Here is a 17,810-nt window from a genome sequence, read left to right on the forward strand (position 1 = left end):
TTTTGAGCTCAACACAAATAGTACCATAAGTAGATCTCCTGGACATCTTTTTCTTAGTATTTTCTGAGATTCATTCTCACTGTTAAGTCTAACATTTGTAAACACACCAAATTTATTCACTCTGCTATAGACACACACGTCTCAATTTTTCACTTGTTATTTATTAGAAAGATGATTCTATGAACATTCTTGCACACACTCTGGGGCACAAAATGTGCAAGCCTTTGTTAGATATAAAACTGGAAGTTAGGGGCCAGAGAAATAGCATGGAGGAAGGGAATTTGTCTTGCATGCAGAAGGAGAGTAGTTCGAATCCAGGCATCCGATATGATCCCCCGAGCCTGCCAGGAGAGACTTCTGAGCATAGAGCCAGGAGTGGCCCCTGAGCGCTGCTGGGTGTGACCCCAAACCAAAAATAAATAAATAAATAAATAAAAATGGAAGTCAGAATCACAAGACATATAATAAAGTAACAAGTTTTGCACATGATTGCTTCCTAAACTGAAGGTGCCTATTCACACATTCATGCAATGTATGATCTTTAGTACCTGGTGCTCGCTCCTTAATTTTTCTAAGTCTTATGGATGTGGATTAGGATATCACCAAATCTCAACTGGTCTGAGTTAATATTTCCCTCATCTCCAGTGTTGTGGAAAAATAATTTTAACTTATACATAAGTTTCATGTACTTCTTTTGTAAGATGCTTTTTCAGCTTTTTTCTATTTTTTTAATTGAGGGTTTTTTTTGTTTGTTTGTTTTTGTTTTTACAAAGAAGAATGAGCTGTGGGGATCAGTGAGATACAGCGGGCAGAACACTTGCCTTGCATACAGCAGACCCAAGTGTGATGGTCCCTCAATTCCCGAGTACAGAGCTAGGAGTAAGCCCCACATACCACTGGGTATAGCCTCAAAATAAAAATCAAAATAAGTGAGTAAAAATAAAAGAACAGGCTGTTAATTCTGCTTACTGATTCTCATTAATTCAATTCTAAAAATATTAAGTTACTTCTTTCCACCATCTTAAAGTGCTTATTATAGTTTTTTTTTTTTTTGCATTAAAGACCTTCTATTATATGTTGAGAATGTAAGAGGTGAGATAGAAATCAAAGTTCAATTTTCCACTATACTGTAACCACTGACGCAGCCTTCCTATGCTCTTATTACGGATTCACCATGTTGCCTTGGTCATACCTCAAAAACAAACAAACAAACAAACAAAACACGCATATGGGTTATTTTCCAGGTTCCTTATGTCCCTGCACTACAGACTGAACAAGCTCTACAATGTAATTTTCTTGCATCCCATTATAACCCCTTCACATTTAGAGGCAGTTAACAAGTCATAGTACTTTGCTCTTCCAGATAAAACTATACATATATATCTCTTTGTCACATTCAACTAAGTTTCTATTACAATTTGTTGGAATGACATTGGACCTATAACTTAAAACTTTATACCTTTATGACTTTTAATATTCCTACTCATTTTTTTTTTCCGTTTGCTTTTGGGACCATGCTTACTCTTCAGTAATGCTCAGGAATTATTCCTGGCTTTGTGCACAGGGATCAATTCTGACAGTGCTCAGGGGACTAATTCCCTGCTGGTGCCAGTAGAACCAGGTTGAACTGTGTGCAAAGCAAGTACCTATACATTGGAACTACCTCTCGAACTCTTCTTCCTTGATTCTTTATCTTTAGCTGTAGTATATGAAAAAGTTTCCATAAGATTATTCTTGGAATTGTTGTATATAAAAGTATTTCCTTAGGATTGTTCTGTGACTATTGCCCCACCTAGCCCTCCCAGGTGGGGGTGCTGTGGAGTTGGCAATAAATAGCTTGATGGACAGGGGAGAGGGGTCCTTTTGTGAAAGCTGTTGGCAGGCTGCAAGAGGATTCTCTTGCTCTCTTTGCCCAATTTTTTACACCCTATCCTTCTTGTCTGTGTGGATTATTATTTGCTGCAGATAAATATTACCAAGGTCTCCCCCCGAAAGGGGACTAGGGGATGGGAAGTAATTTCTCATTCTGGGGACTGTTCTTGGGTTCACAAATACCCAACAAAGGATTTGACAGCACAGATAATTTACATTTAGCCTTCAAATCTAAAATCAGACCTTAAGCTTAAATATTTCTTTCCTAAACATCTCCACTTTCTTTCCAACTAAAGTAACATACAACTGTATCTTTTATGTATCTTTTTACTTTTATTTTTTATTTATTTTTGGTCACATTTGGCAGTGCTCAAGAGTTACTCCTGGCTCTGCACTCAGAAATCGCCTCTGGCAGGCTCGGGGGATCATAAGGGATGCCAGGAACCAAACCACCATCTGTCCTGAGTTGGCTGCATGCCCTACTGCTGCGCTATCCTTCTGACCTCAACTAAAGTAAAATATAACTGTATTTTTTATGTATATTTTTACTTTTTGATAAAGAAAAGTCTAAGAAAAAGATATGATGAGTCTTAGGTTTGCTTCCTAAGTGGTAGCACAATTATTATTGAATATATCAAGGGTTTGTTAGGAATAAGATGAGACTAGTTTGACTCCATTGAGTCAAGATACCATACACTCTCTTGGAAGAGACTACTGTTCCTCGATGGCAAATCTATGGCATTCATGCCAGCGGTGGTATGCGAAGGCTTTGCAGCTGGCACATGGGAAGGGGTCTGCAATTAAGATATGTGGCGCAGTGGGAGGCAAGTTTGCCAGTGTCTGCTTTGCGGCTCACCTGGCAACAGTGCTGTATTGGCACTGGGAGGACTGGGCATTGTGCGGCAGTTTGGGCACTCAGGCTCAAAAGGGTTAGCCATCACTGGATAGGTGTTTTAATTTTAAGGACAAAAAAGATTGAGTGAAAATACCTCCAAATTATTCAATAAGATTGCCCTTAGAAAAGCTACAATCTTCCATGACATCAGGATTTTAAAAAAGACTCTAGGACAGAAAACTAAATATAGTGAGAAATTATCAGAAATATAGAAACATGCCATCAAGGGTAACCCAGGACAGAGAAATCCTTTTATTTTTTATTTTTTTATTTTTGCATCTCCCAAATAGTGCTTAGGACACCTGGGACCCAATCTCAGAGATTCAAACTAACTGGATAAGTAGTTCAAAATGAAAGCAAGAGGATGTGGTACTACAAATGGCCCTGAAGAGCCAGGGACCACCAGGACCATCCTGGCAAAATCTAGGGGTCTCCAATGACACACAGGCCATGATTATAGGTGGCCATAGGGTACTGGAAATCATACATGCTCCCAACTACTCTGTCTCTCCAGACAGGAAATAAAGAGCTTCATGGAAATAATCTAGTGTCCAGACCCATAGAGAAGAAATACCATTGAAGGACCATTGACTCTAACAATTAAGATATTAGTAATGACTGAGAGATGAGCAAAAAAAAAAAAAAAAAACATTAACCAACTTTATTCACTTAAAGGGAGATGGGAGAAGGCAGCTGATATTTGGCACAGACTCAAATATTTGTAAAAAGCATGCTGGAGCAAAACAGAGAGACCAAATCTTCTCTAAGTGGGTTTAGCTGAATATCTGAAATTTCAACCAGCAGCCCATAAACCACCCTCCTCTGTACAGAACAGCAGAGAAATACCGAGAGGAGTCTTTTAAACAAGGGCCGTTTTTTAAGAAGGAAAAATGAGCATGGAACTTTTAGTGAAAGTAGTAAGAGTGAGCTCATGTCTAAGGTGTTAAAGACAAGAAGTTTGGATTTTCAGGCATGGTACAGACCCTGGGTTCTAACTCTGAAATGATCTGATGTAACATAACGAAGGGCTTTTGTAGTCTATTCACCCATGAACATATAGACACTTGAATTTGTAAAACTGTTTTTGTCTTTAGTGAAAAAAAAAAACAAGAAAGAAAAGTGTTCCTCATTAGATTAGATCAAAGATATCTCTTAGGAAGACATCCTATGATATAAGCAGTTGGGAGAAGGGATAGTCAATGGTGAAATCAAGAGGATCTTGGCAACTCTAATACCGATAAAACTCATTAAAATATTTTAAAAGGTTTGTATTCTCCAAAAATAAGTTTTCTCTAGGACAGAAAATAAGAACTCAAACATAGCATCCGAGGAAAGAGAATCTCAATCTGGCATTAAAAAAAAAAAAGCTCCTAAATAAAGTACAGTTCTCATTGCTTAAAAGGCAAGTAGAGCATGTGCATACATATATATTTGGACTAGTAATGTCATTGTTTCCTAAGGTCAGCCCTCCCCTTTTACCTTTCGATGTACCTGAGGGTACATTTGATAGAAATGTACTAGAGCAAGGTCAGTTTCAACCACAAGAGGTAAGAAAAGGTAGTGGTTCCCACACAGAAAATCAAGGTCAATGGTGCATGTGACACAGGAAGCAGTTTCTTTTCCAATAAAGTATTAAGGGTTTTAATTCACAGAGGGTATCTGAAATCCTCAGTCTGAAAATTTCCATATGTATTTCCATAATCTCTTTTCATTATATTAATTTCAATTCCTCTACCGTGAGTACCTCCTATATGCCAAACTCAAGAAACTACCAATGGGCTTGTTCTTGAAGCCTGTGTTCTTTCTTAAACATGTACTTTGCTTGCTTCTATTTGCTCATTGGAGAAGCCCATGTTCTCTGTTCTCTTTTGAGCACACAATTTTCCTCTTTTTCTCCTCTAAAACTCTTTCTTTATAAGCAAGTTTTTGTTCAATAAAAACTACCTTGGTTGGGCTGTAGCAATAGTACAGTGGGTAGAGCACATGGCTGACTAGGCTTCAATCCCTGATATTCATATGGTCCCCAAACCCGAATTCAGGAGATATTGGTTTTTTTTTGGTTTTGTTTTGTTTTGTTTTTGTTTTGGGGTCATACCCAGCAGTGCTCAGGGGTTACTCCTGACTTTATGCTCAGAAATTGCTCCTGGCCAGCTCGGAGGACCATATGGGATGCTGGGATTCGAACCACCATTCTTCTTCATACAAGGCAAACGCCTTACCTCCATGCTAACTCTCCAGCCCCAGGAGTGATTGTTGAGTGTAGGCAAGAAGTAAGCTCAGAGAACCAGCCGATGTGATCCGAAAACAAACAAAAAGACTACTTTGGCTCACTTAAAAAAAAAAAAAGAAAGAAAGAAAGGATCTATCTAGGATGGGAGACAGTACAACAGGTAGGGCTTTGGCTTGCATGTGGTCATCTTGAGTTTAATCCTTGAGATCCCAGAAGTGATCTCTGAGTGTGGAGCTAGGAGTAAACCCTGAACATGGTCTGGTATCTCTGGGGGTGGGGAGCAAGGGAAGAAGGGGAAGAAGAGGAGGAGGAAAAAAAGGACAAGAGCGAGAGGAGGAAGAGGAAGACAGGGAGGGGAAGGAAGAAGAGGAGAGTAACAACTTCTAAAACTCTACAGAAGATACTATTTATAAATCACTCACTAGAAGCTGCCTTGTGATCGCCCTCCTTCTGAATCTGCAGTCATGCTTATAAGGCAGGAACTAGAAATGCTGTCTGGTCTTATCAACTCCCTCCTTCCCCGGAACACTTCTTTTTTAATAGATGAGAAAATATCTTTGAAGAGCTTAAGGGATTTTCCCATAACCTCCAGCAATAAGTGGCAAAGCTGAAATCTGAAGCAGGATGTCTGAGTTCAAATATTGTTCATCACTTCCCCTGAAATAACCGAGAACAAGTGAATATACTACTTTTACATTTTATGAGTCTGCAGTTGGTTCAGTGCAGAAAGGAAGAACTGGGTGGGGAATGATGCTGTTCATCACTCTGCCAACAATCTGCTTAATCCTAGAAAACAACTGAAACATGTTAATAACTTTCACGAACAGTCTTCTCCACCTCCTTATTCCCTTTGGGCAAGGGAATATGAAATTATAAAAGGACAAAAAAGCTTGGAGAAACACTACTGTATTTGACCATAATGCGGCAAGCTAGCTTGATGCTTCTGACACTCAGCAATGACAGCAAAGCAGGGGGTAGGGGAACCGTTTAATTGAGTCATTAGAAAATGAGGTCCTCCGGAGTGAGGGCAGAGTTAGACTTTTTTTTTCCCATTAGAATTGACTGTTAGAACTCTTTAGATTGAAATGTTCCATTCTCAAAGCATCATTTTGCCACAGGGTCACATTTCTCTTTTCAAGGGACTTGCAGACCTTTTTTCTAAAGGAGAGAAAAGATTTAAAGGCTGGAGTGATAGTACAGCATATAAGGCTTGCACACAGCTGACCCACATTTAATTCCTGGGACCCCCATATGGTCCCCTGAGCACTTCCAGGATTAATCCCTGAGCTTAAATCAGGAGTAAGCCCTAAGCACTTCTGGGTGTCACACACACAAACACACACACACACACACACACACACACACACACACACACACTCTCACTCTCTCTCTCTCTCTCTCTCATTTCTGGGTGTTACATACACACATTCATTCTCTCTTTCTCTCACTTCTGGGTGCTACATACACACATTTTCTCTCCTCTCTCTCCCCCCTCTCTCCCTCTCTCTCTCTTTTCATTCTCTCTCTCTCTCCCTCTCCCTCTCTCTCCAAAAAAGGAGAAAAAGAAAAAAAGTGGCTTCCTAGATCAAAGGCAAAAATAGAAGCAGGCAAGCTAACTTGCTCTGAAATGTCAAAGACCTCTATCTTCACTTTGTCCTAGACCTGGGACACCACCAAAGTTCTATCTGCTGTTTTTCACTCATGGTCCTCTGGAAAAATAAACTGCTGCTTATACTCCACAAACTCCAGGAAGACCCTCTTTCTTTATCCAGTTCCATCAAAGGCTCTTCTGAACTAAAAGCTGGGAAAATGCCAGTCTGGTCCACATTGGCATGTTGCTGTTGTTTTTAAGGCACATTTGGACATCATTTCCTCGAGACAAAGTAAGTTCAGAGAAGGCTGAAAGGAAGTGTTAGTCTGTATCATAGCCCAGAATTGGCCCCAACCATTTTTCAGCTTCAGCCATCGACATGTTCTTCCTCAAGGCATAGTCTTCAATCTGCAAAAGATTAAGAGCAATTTATTAAACCACGGGATGAGACTTTTCAATCTGAAATTGCCAACAAATTTGCCAAGAAACATTTGGGACCTTCCATTTCTTACCTTCATAGAAATCTAATGAGTTAAATGGAGGTAAATATTTATTCACTTAGTTTGCCTTTTGTTGCAGACAGTAAAATAACATGAAGTACGAAATAGCTCAAGCTTGTGCATAGGTACATATGTGGTTTGTATGTAAGTGGAAAGGTCACAATTGGGGTGATGGGTTAAATCACATTAAGATATGAGCTAGGGTACATTTCTTAATTCTTTCCCTCTCATTTTATTTTTACTCACATATAAAACAAGTTGGTTTCACAATGCCATTTACAAGACAGATATCATACAACAACATAGGTACGATGAACCAGCTAACTTACCTGATCCTTGGAAATTTTTCCCACTGCAAAATATTTGGATTTCGGATTGGAGAAGTAAAGGCCAGATACTGCTGAAGCTGGCGACATTGCTAATGATTCTGTTAATTTAATGCCTAGAGAGAACCAACCAGGGGAAAACATTAACTCAGTGCCTGTAGCAAGGCCTAGGCAGGTAACAGGCACCCACTAAACTTCTGCTAAACAATGGAAGTGACCTCATGCTTTTTAGGTAACATATAGCACAGAAAAAAAAAACAACCCCACAAAACACAAAACTTTGACCTGTTAGTTCAGTAAGTTTCTCCCAGGGGGAATAAGTTGAAGACATGCAATTTCCGCTACCTGAGAAAAGGCACTCTCTGTTCTATCCATAGTCCCCCAAGATCGATTAAAAGAACTGTTTGTTCCCAAGTCTGGGGCTTGGAGTACCAGATAGGATAAGAGATTGTTATCTGAATAATCCTCGAACAGTTCCTATGGGGTCAACTCTAAGAGGAATGACCAAAAGCCAGGCTTCTGTAAAGAATGAGCCCATAACAAGATTTAAAAATAAAAGATACTTTCAAGAGTTGAGAACTCAAGGGGAACATGAGACTATCTAGGTCATTCATTTTATGGACAAGGAAACAGAGCGGTACAAAGTTTAATGGCTCTGCTGAAGGTCATCCATCTAGTTTACAGAAGAAGAGAAAATCAAACCCACATCTCCTGACTTAGTTTGTGTTGTTTTTGATGAGACGCAGGTAGCAGCCTCACAGTCTTCCCTAGAATCTAGATTCCTCTCCTTCGGCAAGAATTGGAGACCAGTTTTTGAAGAATTCCACTGAAAACTGCCTGGGCATTCTTGATGACAGAAATTTTGCAGTCAGATCTCGAATCAGCATTTTGGACATGACAAGGCACAGTCAGAACTGTGACTGATTTTGCTCTGGGCCAAGGAAGTGGAGGCTGGGTGCCCGCACCTTCTGTCTCAAAGGAACACATGCCAACTTTTGATCTGCAACTATTAGAACCAACCCACAGACCAAGCAAAAGAGAGAAGAGAACTGTGATTACATAAGAGCACAAATGCTAATAACAGAAGAACACTCGAGCTAGAACAGAGCTAACAAGAAGTGGTTCTGTGACAATCAGTGGTCAGAGACAGTGTCTGTACGCACTGGAAAGAAAAAGTGGCTGAAGGTCACAAAGGACCTGGATGGAGATGAAAAGTTGGCAATGCAACTAGCATAGGAAAAACGGGGCAGACAAGCTGTGGGGTACTATGAGTAGGCTAACTTCCCATCTGTTATAGGTTAGGGAAAATAATGAGCATGAGTAAATCTGAAAATGGTGATGTGACTCTTTAGGAAAATACTAGACTAAAGAGCTAAAGACCTAACTGTAAGAAAGGATGAGAGAGGATTTCACTGTACACCTTTCCATATTCTTATATCTAACCATCTGTGCCTTGGGGGGAAGGGGAGGAGGAGGAGGAAGTAGAGGAAGATGAGAAAGTGGAGGAGGAGGAGAAAGAAGGAGAAAGAGAGAGAGAGAGAGAGAGAGAAAGAGAGAGAGAGAGAGAGAGAGAGAAAGAGAGAGAGAGAGAGAGAGAGAGATATGCTTCCTCTCTCTGGACACAAACCTGTGCAGCGCTCCACATCAGCAAGTCTCCACATGGTGAGCTTCTCAGTGTGATCAGGCTGGCTGGGATAGCCGGGAGCTGGGCGGATGCCCTCATAGCGCAGCCTTCGCAGGTCTGCCGTGTTCAGCTGCTCACTGCTGCAGTAAGCCCACAACTCTCTGCGCACCCTTTCATGGAGTTCCTCTGCAAAGGCCTAGGAGTCCCGAAGCAGATATGTGTATTAGGTAGAGAAGCAAAAGCCCCAGGATTGGTGTGCCCACCATACCCTAAACCAAAGTAAATCCAAAGCATATTATTAAAACTGGGACCAAAAATAGGGAACTCTAGGAAAGAGGGAAAGACTCTCAGCTCATCTGCAGTCTCATTAGCTCTTTGCTGCTCAATTTTGGTCTTGACCTGAGCTCTAATGTCAGTAATCAATGATTTGAAGATTCTAGGTCCCTGATTATTTCCCTGACTTATGGCAGCAAAAAGATAAACTGGATGCATTAAAGCTGCTAGTTCAGGTCAGGGAAAAGGCTCAAAGGGCTGAAGCACATGATTTTACACATGTAGGAACCCTGAATTCAGCCTCCAGCACTACTTGCTTCCTTAAGCCCCGCCAAAACTCAGACTAAGCAAACAAAAACAAACAAACAAAAAAACTAGTTCTACTACTAAAAACTCTAGGAAAAGGAGAAAGTATCTCTGCCTAGTTCACACATAAGAAAAGGAGAATTCTACAGAACATACCAACTTTAAAACATAGAGTTCTGAAACAAAAATAGGCCTTTTGTTTTGGGGGGACTCCCCAGGAAAATCTCACATCACAATAAGCAAAGGAAGACTTTCAGACAGAACTGGGGCAAAGAAGTCAAGGTTAGAAGGGTAACTAATGCATATGACATTGTAAAAGTTTTCCCTTTCCACAACAGATAATGTACCAGAAATGAGAGATTATGTGATTTGAAATTATGTGTGATGTTAAAGCCAGCAACAACTGACATGGGGTGGAAGAAAACATGATTCTACAGGGTGGGGTGAGGGGACTGGCTTCTGATGCCCATCAAGCCCCCCCAGCCCGCGTCTCCATTGTTCTGCTACTTTACCTCAGCCAAGCGGTCCCCCAGAGCTTTGACCATGATGCTGCTGTAGTCATCACACTCTTCCTCATAGGCGTGGCTCAGTTCATCCACCCCAAAGCAGGCAACTACAAACAGGCCCAGGTAGTCACGAACACCCGAATGCAGAGGAGCGATGAAGTCTGCCAGGCAGTGATATGGATCTGTGCTGGCAGAATCCTTCTCAGCCTTCAAGTCCAAGGAGAGGGTAGAGGAATCACTAGCAGAAATGCAGCACCAAGCACGGTGAATAGCAAGTTAGAAGAGTCAACAGAATAGAAGCTTCAGAGAGGCCTGTCTGTTTAGTTCACTGTTATATCCCCAGAACTCAGAATAGCACCTGATACATACTGAGCAATTAATGAATACTACTTGAATAAACATAAAAAGATATCACATAAAAATACATGACAAGACATAACACACAGACTGAAGGAATCAGAAAGTTTGTGCCACATTCATACGTGGCCCAAATCTTTACTGAATGCCTCCAAATACTGTGCTAGGAAAAATTATTTTATCTAAGTGTTTTCAAGATCAACTATAAATCCTAAAATCATGTTTGAAAGGGGCTGCTAAATGTATGAAAGCCTCTACTTGGTATCAACAGAAGCAGTTTGACAAATTGCCAGAATCAACAACATAGCGTAATTGTCAACATCAAAGACATATATGCTGTCTGTAATGTGGGTAGCAAAGGACATGCCGAATTGGCCTGAATCCAAACCAAGATTTCAGCAGAACCCATTTCTCAGTCAAATCAAATCAAAATGTGATTTTTCCATTGGTTCTGTGTCCAGCCTCAATCATCTTACAGATACAGCTGATGGTTAAATATGTCCCTGCTACTAAGCATGTCTGCTTAGTGAAAAATAAGGTCAAATGCAGATTTCACAATCTAGAAGCACGGACTAAGAAGGCTAGTGAGGGGGCTGAAGTGATAGCACAGTGGGGAGGGCATTTTGCCATGCTTATGCTGATCCTGGTTAGATCCCTTGGCATCCCATATGGTCCCAAGCCTACCAGGAGTGATTTCTGAGTGCAGAGACAGGAGTTTCTGTAGGCTGCTGAGTGTGACCCAAAAGCAAAAAAAAAAAAAAAAAATAGTGATAGCTAATAATTAATATTTATCAACATTTAACACACATCCCCCATTTCTCTTCCTTATTCACTTGGACGGCTTAATCCTTTCCATAACCCTGTAAAGTAAGTGAGACATTCACCTTATTTTTACAGAAAAAAAAACCTAAAGCAGAGCTGAGAATCAAACAGCTCAAATGGAAGGCTGAGAGATCTGAAACCATAACCAACTCTCTCGACTATTATACACAAGGCTAAGTCAATGTCAGTGAGTAGCTATGCAGGAGCTCCAGAGTTATTTGCTTGCTCTCTTTGGAAATTAAGTGCTGCCTAACTGACACTGAGCAGAGAAAGTTGTTAAGTGGTTATAGCAAAAAGATGTTTGCATAGGTGGACATGGAAATTGCAAAGAGGTCAGGGACAGGCAGGGCAGAGCTGCTACTTTTCAGCTGTACTCTAGCCACCAACCATCCTCTGCTAACAAAAGCCAGAAGTAGATACAAAGCCTCCTGAAAACATCAAGAGAGACAGTTCACAGAGCCCTGCAGCTCTGGAGGAGAAACAGCAATCAGTTACTCAGAACATAAGAATCTCAGAGAAATGTAATGCTGCAGCCAAAAGTTTCCAACATTTACCAGAAGAAAAAAGCTACTTAGAAGGATGAGTGGGTACAATGTGTACATTTAGAAGTCATAGATATATGGTTTTTAAAAGTATATTTAATATCACATGTGATATTAAAGTCAGCTACATCTGACATGGGGGAAACATGATTCTAAGTGGGCTTATACATATATATGTACTTATATATAAACCTATACATATACATACATGTAAGTTGATTGGCCACACTTGGTGCTGCTGAAGGGTTATGCCTGGATTTGCACTTAAGAATTATTCCTGGCGGTGCTTGGGAGACCACCTGGGGTGTCTGAGATCAAAACAGAGTCATCTACATGCAAGGCAAACATTCTATCTGCTGGACTATTGCTTTGGTCTCAAAAAGCCGTATTATAGACAGAGACACACATGAGCAGTTGATTTGTTTACCAGGTGAGAAACAGAAGTTACATCCAACACTATAGCTGTGGTCCTAAGAAGCCACTGTATTACACACACACACACACACACACACACACACACACACACACACACACACACACACACACACACGAGAAGACACTGATTGCCAGGCGAAAAGAAAACACACACACACACACACACACACACACACACACACACACACACACACAAGAAGACACTGATTGCCAGAGGCAAAAAGAAGAAACCAAAACTGACATCACAACCAAGTAAAGGTTTGTTTGGTAAATTGTTTGGTGTCTTTTTTTTTTTTTGGCCCACACCTGATGGCACTTTGGGGTTACTCCAGACTCTGTGCTCAGAAATCACTCCTGGCTCAGGGGACCATATGGGATACCGGGGATCGAACCACAGTCTGTCCTAGGTCAGCTGCATGCAAGGCAAACATCGTACCTTTGAGCCAACACTCCGGCCCCAGTGTCTTTTTTGTTTGTTTGTTTTTTGGGGAGGTCACACCGAGCAGCGCTCAGGGGTTACTCCTGGATCGATGCTCAAAAATCACACCTGGCAGGCTCAGGGGACCATATGGGATGCCGGGACTTGAACCAACAATCTTCTGCATGCAAGGCAAACGCTTTACCTCCATGCTCTCTCTACGGCCCCTGGCCCCAGTGTCTTAATACTACAAGTACAGACATGAATGGTTTCCTCACTGAGTGCACATGAAAAAACTAACTAGTTACCTTGTTGCTGTAATCTTTGATGCCCCAAAGTGAAGAAATCCTTTAGACAGATATTGCTGTGACTTAAAATGTGCTTTTGAACAAAAAAAGCAGTGATGTCACTTGTAAATGACTGAAAAAGGTAGTAAAACCTTGCAACGATAATTTATTCAACACCTTTCAGTTGCCAGTGAATTCAGCTGATTAGCTGCTATTTTCCATAGCAACCAAAAGGACATGTACATGATTATTTACATTTTTTTCAAAAACGTGGGGGTATGCAAAATGGAAGCATGTAAAGAACTTGCTTTCTTCACCAGCACAGTGAGAGAAGAGCCATAGAAGACTGAGCTCTTCCTGCCAGGGGTCCTCAAACTTTTTAAACAGGGGGCCAGTTCACTGTCCCTCAGACCATTGGAGGGTCTGACTATAGTAAAAACAAAACTTATGAACGAATTCTTATGCACACTGCATATATCTTACTTTGCAATGAAGAAACAAAACAGATACAAATACAATATGTGGCCCGCGGGCCATAGTTTGAGGACCACTGCAGCTTCATGTACTTCTCCATACAATGGCAAGTAAAATCACCTACTAACTCAGTTCTGTAGAAATAAAACAAAAGAGCTCACTGAGCACCCTACTTGGTACCTGTCAGACATTCTAGATTAATCAGCCATCCACCTACTTTACTAATGCTAATGGATGCAAATGCATTTGGAAGTAGTGAATGTTCATGTGTACAGGACCACCCACAGCTGCAGCAATGCTCCTTTCCACCTGTCAACATAAAAGGAAACACTTCACTCCAGCTGGAGTTTCTGAACCTGGCCTAGCACCTTTTCCCCTTCATCCTCACAAATGCCTTCAGTTGGGGCCCATGATTGGTCCTTTGGGAAAGGAAGAGCAAGTGGTGTTACCATTCATACAAAGCTCACGCTTACTTCTCATTTACAGTGTTTTAGTACTTAAACCAGAAAGTAAAAAAGCTGCATTTGTGGCTGCTGTCAATATTACTCTTACTACCTGTTGCCTGAGCCCATGAAAGGTGGCAATGGGCTCTGCTGCCTGGGGCAAAGCATCCTCTGCGTAGAGGTGAATGTCATCTTGGATGCTCTGTGCTGGCCAGAACCCAACCACGCCCCTGGCCTGGAGTTTCTTTTGCTGAATCAGTGTCTTCAGCATATTTTGGGCATCTTCATAGACTTTTCTGGCCTCTTCGCCTATTGAAAACAATATTGTTAAAGATTCACTCAAGCAATCAAAATTTCCTTCCTTTTTAACACCACTGTCTACCTCAGTCATTTTCTCTCTCACCTTCTTGTCTACCTCTAAACACTTAGTATTTGTCACCAGTACAGTTGTAGGTGGAGATGTGTGGTTTAGTGGTTTCTGTTAAGTGCAGTTCCCATACTCTGCTTCATAGCTCAAGCCACTTAAATTTTTCCACCAAAAGCAGAGAGCCAAATTGTGGCTCTCCAAAACTGTCTGTTAGAGCGAAACAAAGCAGTCTAATTTTTCCCATCTCCTTGTACACATACAATTCCACTGGCTTCATAGTTACTTCTAGGGACATGGAACTCAACGAAAAGCCAAATGAGCCATCCAACACACACACACTCCTCAAGATTCCCATTTTCCTCTGTGTACTGTGAGGACTGGGCTCCTGCCTGCTTCTTGGTTTTTGACAAGTTGTACATGCCTTTGAGTCTCCCTTCCCTCTCACAGAAAGGAACCATAGGCATCTTCTCTGCTTTCTGAAAAGGCTGTGGCCAGTCAGTCCAGAATTTATTTGGTCACACTAGTGCCATCTGAGTTGCAACCCAGACCAGTCAAAACCAGGGTCTTCATCCTCACTGCCATGCCTAACTGCTGGAGTCACAATGACCTATTAGGAATATGAGGGTCCCCAGCAGGAAGCTGGCAGAAGCATATCCTTAGCCCCTCTCAATTTTCTCCTAGTTTCTCCTAGTCCACTCTTCCATCTTGCTCTGATCTGGGTACTCCTGAATTCTTTGAATAGTCTAGCATTTGGGGACAGGACATAGCGTGGGGCTTGTACTTTATCCTGTCAGCCAATTTGCTCTCTAGTTTAGTGTCCTAATTCCTTCTTCCCAATGCTATAAACACAGCCAACTCCTTGTAGCATTCCTATATGTGTGTTTGTGTGTATACATATATATATATGTATCTATATATGTATATGCATATATATGCCAGTGCCTCTCATTCTATGTCCTCTAACTGGAATAGACTTTTCTTCAACACAGCCTCCTGTTCCCTATCCCAGGTACAGTAGTTCCCATTTAATCTCCAAGAAGCAGTTCAAGCATTATCTCTCTGATGAAGTCTCCCTGACCTCTGACCTGAGGTCTTATCACTTTATGGCACAGAAGCCTAGTGTTGGCCCCAAAGCTGAAACTTGAATGCTCTAAGCAAGCCATCCATTGGTGCCCAACACATCAGCTTGTCAGGAACAAGGAACTATTTTTTATTTTTATCTCCAGTGTCAAGCACAGAGTCCAGTACATAATTTATATGAATAAATATTTCTTAAAGAATGCTGGGCCAGAGAGGTTTGAGAGATAGTACAGTGGCAGGGCACTTGTCTAGTATATGGTTGGCCTATTTATTCCAAATATCCCCTCTAGTCCCCCAAGTCTGCCAGAAGTAATTCCTGAGCACAGAGTTAAGAATAAGCTCTGAATGTTGCTGTTCAGGTGTTCTCTATCCCCCAAAGAAAATAATGAGGGGCCCAGAGTAACAGTATAATAGGTAGGATACTTGCCTTGCAAGCTGTCAATCCAGTTTTGATCCCTGGTATCCCATATGGTCCCATAATCCCTATCAGAAGTGATTCCTGAGCACAGAGCCAATATTCAGCCCTGAGCACTGCAATGCCCAAGTTAGTTGGTAAAGAATGAGCAATTTCGAAAAACAAAACAAAAAAAAAAAAACAAAAAAAAAAGAAAGGGGCTGGCGCTAGAGGTAAGGTGTCTGCCTTGCAAGCGCTAGCCAAGGAAGGATCGCAGTTTGGTCCCTCCAAGCCAGGGGTAATTTCTGAGCACTTATCCAGGAGTAACCCCTGAGCATCAAACGGGTGTGGCCCGAAAAACCAAAAAAAAAAAAAAAAAAAAAAGGAATGAGCAATTTAAAAATTATATAAGAGGTGGGCCAGTAAATAATATTCTACATCATATTGTGTATCAACATATAATGTCCTGTATAATCCAAGTTCACCAATCATTACCAGTTTTCATTTCTAAGTTATACCATGAAGTCTCAAATATGAGAACATAAAGGAAGAACTTAATGAACTAACCTACAGTTTTGTCATTAAATATCTTGGGAAAACCTCGATTTGGATATTTGCCCCGGAGCTGCCAGACATCAAAGAAAGGCTTCCAGTCAATGTAGTCCACCAGCTTCTGCAGGTCATAGTCCTCGAAGACCCGGGTCCCAAAAAACGTGGGCTTCACTAGAGAAAAGAAGTACCATGACCACAATCAATGTCAGGAGCTGATACCACACAAAGCTGCCTGTCAGAGACCAGGATTGGCTCTTTTCTGCTATATCCTTTCTAACAAGCACAGGATTGAATTTACAATGAGGAAAACTTAAAATGATCAGAGAGAATTCTGCAGGGAATCTTATTAGACATGCTTCCCAAGAAGCTGCCAGACTGACAGTGCCTAAAGACTTGATCAGGGCAGTCTAAAGTAAAGGCCACTGCATGACTTAATACTTATATAAAGCTTAAAAGTAATAATCTATATTGTCAAGTGATATATATATATATATGCTCCAAGAATAAAGAAAATGACAGAAAAGAGGCACTAAGTTCAGGATTGGGCAAAGGAGGGTGTTGGGAAATTGGAGGAATTTCACTGCAGATGCAATCTTTTATGGGGAGTAGATTATTTTTAAGTAGTTAGTGGGTATACCTGAGTTCTCAGTATATGGCTCATTATACCACACAATAAAGGATTGGATCACTTGGGCTGGAGCAACAGTATAGTGAGTTGGGAACTTACCTTGCACCCACTGACCTGGGTTAGATCCCCAGAATTCCATATGGTCTCCTGAGCACTGCCAGGAGTAATTCCTGAGTGCAGAACCAGGAGTAACTCATGAGTACCACCAGGCTTGGCCCCAAAGAAAACATAAGATGAGTTGCCAGGCAATCAGTCTACATCTCCCACCAAACCAAGGTGGGGGTTGAGGGCAAGAGAATACTCAGGTGCCTGCTGGTTTTCTACCCTTTACATTCTTGTTTTTCTAGTTTGTTTGGAGCAGGGCTCTCTGCGGGCTAGAAAATTGACACTCTACTACTAACTTTAGGTGTTTCAAGATAACAGAGCATCTCAGAATTTTTCTCTCATTCCCAGGGAAAAGAAAAAGAATTTTCTCTCATTAGATAACCAAGTGACTAGTGGAAAAGTAAAGGAAAAGTAGAAGCTTAATCTTGCCTGAAAGTCTCTCTTTTCATATATGTTCACAGTTTCCTGTCCTGTTTGTCATCATCAGTGTTTCATTACACAAACCTCAAAATACTCTTATGCTGTTTTGTTTGGTAACTGAAAAAAAATGATAAGCTATCTTCCTGATGAATGTTTTCTTGGTGGCTCAAGGGGCAGAGCACAAAGCCAAAACCTGACTCCAGGTCCTCAGAACTCCTAAATATTATCAGATATATCCTTAATCTTCAGTACCTCAGAGCCTGAGCAGCATCACATAGCTGGATCAAAGCCCCAAGCTGTCAGGTGTCCATCAATAGGTCAGTCTTGCTGGGAGTGACTTCCCCACCAAACAACACTGGAGAA

The 17,810-nt window shown here is 41.2% G+C and overlaps 1 protein-coding gene across 1 annotated transcript in view; it reads right to left on the reverse strand.

The window, feature by feature from the left end:
- Nucleotides 1-6,607: 6,607 nt before the first annotated feature.
- The window catches only part of MTR (5-methyltetrahydrofolate-homocysteine methyltransferase), a 118,794-nt gene continuing 107,591 nt past the window's right edge, over nt 6,608-17,810 (reverse strand). The window contains 6 exon segments of the mRNA XM_049789038.1: nt 6,608-6,996; nt 7,418-7,530; nt 9,042-9,234; nt 10,130-10,330; nt 14,014-14,210; nt 16,310-16,465. Coding sequence (XP_049644995.1) covers nt 6,910-6,996; nt 7,418-7,530; nt 9,042-9,234; nt 10,130-10,330; nt 14,014-14,210; nt 16,310-16,465 — 947 coding nt within the window. The 3' untranslated portion in view covers nt 6,608-6,909.

Source organism: Suncus etruscus, chromosome 15 (genome assembly GCF_024139225.1).
Source record: "Suncus etruscus isolate mSunEtr1 chromosome 15, mSunEtr1.pri.cur, whole genome shotgun sequence".
NCBI classification, from domain to species: domain Eukaryota; kingdom Metazoa; phylum Chordata; class Mammalia; order Eulipotyphla; family Soricidae; genus Suncus; species Suncus etruscus.